Genomic DNA, 7,307 nt, shown 5'->3' on the forward strand with positions numbered 1-7,307 from the left:
TATTTATTTACTTTAAAGGAGACAGAAAACCAAGTATCAACCATGTGTAAAAATGTATATATTGTGCTCCAGACACTACATGTTTTCTTTGTGACTGAATTTTGCAACATTTCATTTTTTTTTTTTTACTGTATTAGTGTTTCCACCTAAATGTTTCATTTTAATTAATAACAGTGTGATTAAGCACTAACAGCTGTAGTGTGGCACATAATAAGCAGATTATTGATAGGTAAACACAGTTTATGTGACTGATTTGAACACAGGAGGTTGGCTTCCCCCTCCCCCTTCCCCCTGCACTGTGTTAGTATTCTGGACAGTTAATGGAGCCGTCTGAGGCCATGGTCGAGACTAATCCCACCAAGTCAGGTGATTGACAAATTCCTAAACCAATAGGATTCGTCCGCGGATCGGCCTGTCCAATCCTAACCGGCCGCCTGCAGATTGACGAGCTACTCGGCCAATAGGCGGGCAGAACACTGGATTGGCAAGAGGCTCTTCCAACCACTGCGGCGGAGGGGCGGGCCGTCTGCGCTGATTAACCAGTCTGTCACGTCATTCTAGGCAGTTCGATCGGTAGCGGGAGCGGAGAGCGGACAGCAGGGAGCTCGAAGGAGGCACCAGCCCCACCGCCGGCCTGAGTTACCATCAACACCCAGGGGGAATAAAAGGTCACAGAACGAGCCACCGCCGGCCCGAAGTCAACACCTTTGAAAGCTAAAACCATCCATTAATCACCACCATGAGTAGCGAGGTCGAAACACAGCAGCAGCCACCGCCAGCCGCCTTGGAGAACAAGCCCGCCCAGGAACCGGTGGCCACTGTGGGAGAGAAGAAGGTCATCGGTAAGTGTTAACCCCCCCCGCAGGGTTTAATACCGCCTCAGGGAGGGCTGGGGGCCCGCCGCTGTAGCCGTCTGGCTATCGTCGGACTCTAACTCCCAGAAGGCTGGCAGGGCATGCTGGGAATTGTAGTTCGACGACAGTGGATGGCCTTGGTGCTATGAGACAGCCTGGCTTTATTTATTTTTTATTAATACGACTTAACAATATCCGGTGAGGGAGAGGGTAGTTTTTTTTTTTTTTTTTCACTGGGAGGGGGTCGGTTTGCCCGCGTGGCCCTGAGGCGGTTTAACCGTCGGACGTGGGTGCGCGAGATGCTGCGCATGGCCAACGTTCCATATATCCCTCCTTACCCCCCCCCCCCGCTGCCAGCTCCGAGGTCCCCGCGTGCCGTGCGTGACGTCACCGCTTCCTATGTGTGCCTGTCTCCCTCTATAAGGGGGAATGGGGCCTCAAAATGTCCGCCGCCTGCGGCCTGCTATTCCCTACTACGGAGGTCCATAGCGCAGCTCGTCGGCCTCCAGCCATGACCTGGGCGGCGTTGGTGGAGTTTAAACACACAGTACCTACTGTTTTGGTTGGTGTCGCCTCATAGATCGGGGCTGTCAGGGGGCAGCCCAGGTTGGGGCCTAGAGAGGAAGGTAGACCGGGTTGTGGTTTGGCAGGCGGCCAGCCACGTGGTGGAGCGGTAGTGATTTCTAGGGAGTGATTGATGCTGCGCTCTGCTATATGGTGAAGTCATTGCTTGACTCGATACAAATAGTTCTACTTGGCTGTTTTATTTCTATGTGTAATTTTTTAGTATATCTTTTTTTCTTTAGTGCAGATCACCGAAAGGCTGCAGTATTAATCCTGCGAGGCCTGTTTTGGCCTACAACAGCTTTCACGCTCTCTACCATAATAAGCATGCTAAACTCAATTCAAGCCGTTGTCTTTATATTTGTCTTACATTCGCAAATGATCAGAAATGGCTTATTTTACTGAAGTCTTGAGATCTGGTCGCCCGATGCTGATGTAATAGTATGTTGGGCTGTATTATAGATTCATTTCAGTATTGATCTCTGGTGTGTGTGTGTATATATATATATATATATATATATATATATATATATATATATATATATATATATATATATATATATATATATATATATATATATATATATATATATATATATATATATATATATATAATTTTTTTTATAATTAGAACAAGTTCATTTACTAAACAATGCATTGAGATTGGTTTGCAATACTTGGCAAAGTATTAAATCCAGAAACACTTTGTACAGTGTAAATATTTTGTTTACATTTTTTTTCATTTGGCTACAATCTAGTTTAGAGACACATCCTTTGACTCTAGTGCTTTAGTTTTGATTTGCTAAACATTAAAATGAAGCTGGATTAGAAAAAATAATTAATCTTGGTGTTTAGATTACAGGAAAGTCTACTCTGCAGCTTGTCAAATTCAGATCTGCTCATATAGATTAATATCCAAATATGATGGACTATGCCAAATACTGTAACTCATTGTACCACTGTCCCCAGGCTGAATTATTCTAAATGCTGAAACTTATTTAGCACTAATTACTCAATCTTGTGAAAATGTACAATAGGCTGTTAACCATGGCGGTACCATTTTTTTTTTATTCTGTAAACCGTGAATTATAGTTAAGTCTAAATGGCAAAATGTGAACTAGTCCGTCACAGCATTACCAGTTTAGCTGTAGCTTTGCCATTTAGTTTTTTAAGTTTCACTACAGCTGAGACTAACAACCCTAAATGTATTAGGTCATAAACTTACATTTTTTTTTGTTCTCCTTTCTAGCAACCAAGGTTTTGGGGACTGTCAAATGGTTTAATGTGCGAAATGGATATGGCTTTATCAACAGGTAAGCTAATGTTTGCTGGGCTGGCTTGGTTGTTTGCTGCATTAAGTTGGCATGTTTGCTGAAAGCATCTTGTCAACAATGCTTTTATAAAAGTGGCCCTATACTGCAGAACCGTGTACAGCCTTCTAGGAAGAGTAGGTGTCTGAAGGCTTACTGGTGTCTATGCCTGTCTTTCCCATTCTGCCAAACCTGCTATTTTAATTTTGGCTTAAGAGGTGCATTTTGTTTGTATTTTTTTTTTTTATATAAATTAGATACTTTAATCTGTGTTATCATTGTTGCACCACTATTTTTAGCGAGCTCAATGGGAGACCTCTATAATGCATTTTTTTTTTTAGCTGGGAGTGAAGCTTGACATTTTAAAGGACCACTATAGTGCCAGGAAAACATACTTGTTTTCCTGGCACTATAGTGCCCTGAGGGTGCCCCCACCCTCAGGGTCCCCCTCCCGCCCGGCTCTGGAAAGGGGTAAAACTTACCTTTTTTCCAGTGCTCGGCGGGGAGCTCTCCTCCATTCCGCCCCGTCGACTGAATGCACACGCGCGGCAAGAGCTGTGCGCGCATTCAGCTGGTCGCATAGGAAAGCATTTACAATGATTTCCTATGGACGCTTGCGTGCTCTCACTGTGATTTTCAGTGAGAATCACGCAAGCGCCTCTAGCGGCTGTCAGTGAGACAGGCACTAGAGGCTTTGGGGGAAGGCTTAACCCATTTATAAACATAGCAGTTTCTCTGAAACTGCTGTTTATAAAAAAAAAAAATGGGTTAACCCTAGCTGGACCTGGCACCCAGGCCACTTCATTAAGCTGAAGTGGTCTGGGTGCCTAGAGTGGTCCTTTAAAGTAATGTTGCATATGGCTTTAATTGTTAGACTTTAAAAAAATAAATAATTTGATGTACATAATATACAAAACATGACTCGAGCTCCTTATTGCTGTTTCTGATATGAAGAGCATATTTCCCACACAGGTAGCTGACTAAATTAAAATGTTATGCCGTATAATTAAAAAAATCTCTTTGCTTTTCATAGGAATGACACAAAAGAAGATGTGTTTGTACATCAGGTGAGTGCTTAAATATTGTTGCCATCACAAGTTTCTTAAACTATATATTTGACCACTGAGTTAATGTACTATAATGCATATAATGTAGACAATGCAAATTATGTCTTGCAGACTGCCATCAAGAAAAACAACCCTAGAAAATACCTTCGCAGTGTTGGAGATGGAGAGACTGTGGAGTTCGATGTAGTAGAAGGGGAAAAGGTGAGTTTTATTAGAGGCTGATGTTTACATCAATCTTGTGTTTATTAGTCAAACTGTAATTGTTCCTTCTGAAAACTTGTAGATGGCATTTTCATTCAGCCATACAACTACAAATTCCTGGCAGGAAAGATCTGTTTAGTAGTCAGATCTTGTGGGGGGGAGGGGCGCAAAATGTCACAAGGCTAATGTCAAAAGCTGATTCACAGGCATTTTGCAAGGATGCATTTTGTGTTTACTGTAACATTGACATATCTGTAGAAATGTTAATCTTTGGCATAAGACATGTCACTGATAAAATCAAATCCAAAACAAACCTATAAATTAGTTATAGAATTGCAGTACTAAAAAGTCTGCATGCTTTCATTGGCAATCAATATACTTCTCAGAAGTTTTTATTATGAAGATAGTCAGTGTTGCTGTGAGCATGAAACATGCACAATGCATTACAACCTAATCTGCTAGCAAATTGCTTTCATTTAGTTTTTGTAAACTTATGCATGGCATACATGTAGTGAAAACTGATTCTTGAGTTTCTCACTCTTCAGACCAGGTAGAAACTCAACCAATCTTTCTGTTTTGTAGGCATTTAGAACACAAACTTTGTCCAACTGAATAATATACAGTTCCACTCAGATCTAATAAGAAATGCTCACTAAGGTGAAGGCAACTGCAGTATGGCAGACTGGTTTATCCAGTACAATACTGTCTGGTGAACCCTACAGGAGTTTCCATAGAGCAAGCCCTCCCATACCCTGTATCTTTTTTTTTTTTTTTGTGAACTTGGAAAATATACACTACAAAGTTTGTCTTCTATAATTTGACTTTTGAAATGTCAGTGAAAATAGATTTCCTTACTAAATGCTTCAAAACTGTAATCAAAAGATGTAGTCAAAGTAGGGAGTACAGTCTTGTAAACCATGCTTGACAAAAGGTGTAGCTACCATCAACTCTTGTAATCTCACCATCACTAGTGACAGCTGAGGGAGGAAAAGGACAGTCTATGGGCATTCTTGTGGTGGTCAAGACCTCCTGTGTTTGCATCAGTACCACACTAACATGGGCTTTTGACAAACGAAGCACCAAAAGCTTTTGAGGGGACTGATCCAGTTAAGTAATACTGCTCTACTCTGTGGCCACAAACACCCAGTGGAGCAGTTGCCACTGGGTGTTTGCAAAATATGTAAAGATCCCAGATGGTAGAGAAGCACTTAATGACTTCCTCTGCTGTAACAAGACTGTACTCTGGCTTGTTTGTCATTCAAATAAAATACTTTTGCATTCTATTTACTGGTATGCTTCTATTGATGCAATTGAAACCTGACCCTTAATCTTCTTGCAGGGTGCAGAAGCAGCTAATGTAACTGGCCCTGGTGGTGTTCCAGTCCAAGGCAGTAAATATGCAGCAGACCGTAATCATTATAGGCGTTATCCACGTCGTAGAGGTCCTTCACGTAACTACCAGCAGAATTACCCAAACAATGAGGGTGGCGAGAAACCGGAAGAAGTTGAGAGTGCACCTGAAGGAGAAGGTCCTAATCAGCAACGCCCATTCCGTAGGCGGCGTTACCCACCATACTACATGCGAAGACCTTATGGACGCAGACCACAGTATTCAAATAATCCTGTCCCGGGTGAAGGAGTAGAGGTATGATTCTCCTGGTTCTATGTCTTCTGACTATTTTTTGTTTATTTTTATATATATATATATATATATATATATATATATATATATATATATAAAAATATTCTACAGTGACTTTTGGATGTAAAATGTTCGTTCTCTCCCCCCTTCCCCCCCCCCCCCCCCCAATTTATTTGAACCTGATCTATCTTGGCATGACTTGCAACTTGAGTCATTGTCTTGATTTACTGACTCGTCAAATTTGAGTTTTAACTCTGGTCACTTTTCATACATTCTAGGTAGTAGAAAACCAAGGAGCAGGAGACCAAGGCAGACCAGGGCGACAAAGTATGTACAGAGGATTCAGACCAAGATTCCGCAGGTAACTATTGTTTCTCATGTCAGATCTGTATGTTTTTTTTTTTTTTAGTACATTCCAAAACCTTATTTTTATATTTTTCCTATAGGGGACCTCCTCGTCAGAGACAACCCAGAGAAGATGGAAATGAAGAAGATAAAGAGAATCAAGGGGATGCTTCCCAGGGTCAGCAGCCACCTCAACGTCGGTACCGCCGCAACTTTAACTACAGACGCAGACGCCCAGAAAACCCTAAACCACAAGATGGTAAAGAGACCAAGGCAGCCGAAACATCAGCTGAGAACACGTCCGCTCCCGAGGCTGAGCAGGGCGGGGCTGAATAAATACCGGCTTACATACTCTACCACCATCCGGGTTAGTCGACTCTTAACAAACAAAACGTCATTTAGTAACACTGTTAAAACTTCTAGTTGTAAAGTTTAAAACATGGATGAGATTTCAGAGTAGTAGTCTTGCAGATATGTAACTCGTATGGTTCATTGGATCTGAAGGCATGTTATAATTCTAAACGAACTTGAATAAATCTTTTTGGGTGCAAGTAAAAGTCTATGCAATATTAAATATTCCCTCTTATTTTTTTTTTTCTTAGTTTTGTCATCAGTCAAGAGTGAAATTCCAGCAATAAGAAATGAACAAAGACATTGGAACTGAAGACCTAAGTGCTTGCTTTTTGCTGTTGACCAGATGTCATCCTGCATAGAATCTTGCAGGAATGACTTTTATTTTTTATCTAAATTCTCCTTTTGGGAATAGCAATTTTTTAAAAGCATATTTTCGCAATGTACCTTCAAAGGTTTTTAAATTGTTTCCTATCTGGTCAAACTAAGATTTTTAAGAAACTCATTTTTAATTTGTAATAAACGTACACCTGATTTTTCTTTTTTCCAACGTCAACAAAATGCAAGCATCTATTAATAAAGGTCTCAATATAAATAATGGTGTGGTTTGTGGTTTTTCAAGGGATTTGTATTGACTCTTTTGGAAAGTACATGCTGCAAATCTTGTGTTGTATAACTAAGGAATTTTCAGTTAACATGTATTAACTGAAGAAACTTTACCTATGCCTCTGTACTACTATAATAACCAATATGGTAGTCTGAAGTGGTTATGTTGCTATTGATCTCCCATTGTAAATAGAGACAAAGCATTTAAAGGTTTAACTACCAACCTAGCTTCCTTTCTGTAGCTTATCAGAGTTCTGCACGAGCTAAATCTAGGTTGCACAGCAAGGTAAACTGGCATCCAGAATACAGCAGTTAAGTTGAAGTCCTGTTTAATGGTTTGACTACTTGCACTAGGCACAGCAGGCTG

General features: G+C 40.9%; 1 protein-coding gene across 1 annotated transcript; it reads left to right on the plus strand.

Moving 5' to 3' along the window:
• The first annotated feature begins 546 nt into the window (after positions 1-546).
• On the plus strand, positions 547-6,932 carry YBX1 (Y-box binding protein 1). The gene is made up of 8 exons (XM_063437177.1): positions 547-842; positions 2,668-2,731; positions 3,762-3,795; positions 3,907-3,996; positions 5,336-5,641; positions 5,917-5,999; positions 6,085-6,350; positions 6,586-6,932. The coding sequence occupies exons 1-7, from the start codon at positions 740-742 to the stop codon at positions 6,317-6,319; spliced, it is 915 nt and encodes a 304-aa protein (XP_063293247.1). The 5' UTR covers positions 547-739; the 3' UTR covers positions 6,320-6,350; positions 6,586-6,932.
• Positions 6,933-7,307: the final 375 nt, after the last annotated feature.

The sequence above is a fragment of the Pelobates fuscus genome, chromosome 11 (genome assembly GCF_036172605.1).
Source record: "Pelobates fuscus isolate aPelFus1 chromosome 11, aPelFus1.pri, whole genome shotgun sequence".
Lineage (NCBI taxonomy): Eukaryota > Metazoa > Chordata > Amphibia > Anura > Pelobatidae > Pelobates > Pelobates fuscus.

Bases quoted from the DNA above. Each gene is read 5' to 3' on its own strand.
- YBX1 (XM_063437177.1), top strand. From the start codon at position 740: ATGAGTAGCGAGGTCGAAACACAGCAGCAGCCACCGCCAGCCGCCTTG. The intron at 3,796-3,906 runs GTGAGTGCTTAA...TATGTCTTGCAG, and splicing joins AAGATGTGTTTGTACATCAG to ACTGCCATCAAGAAAAACAA. The intron at 5,642-5,916 runs GTATGATTCTCC...CATACATTCTAG, and splicing joins TCCCGGGTGAAGGAGTAGAG to GTAGTAGAAAACCAAGGAGC.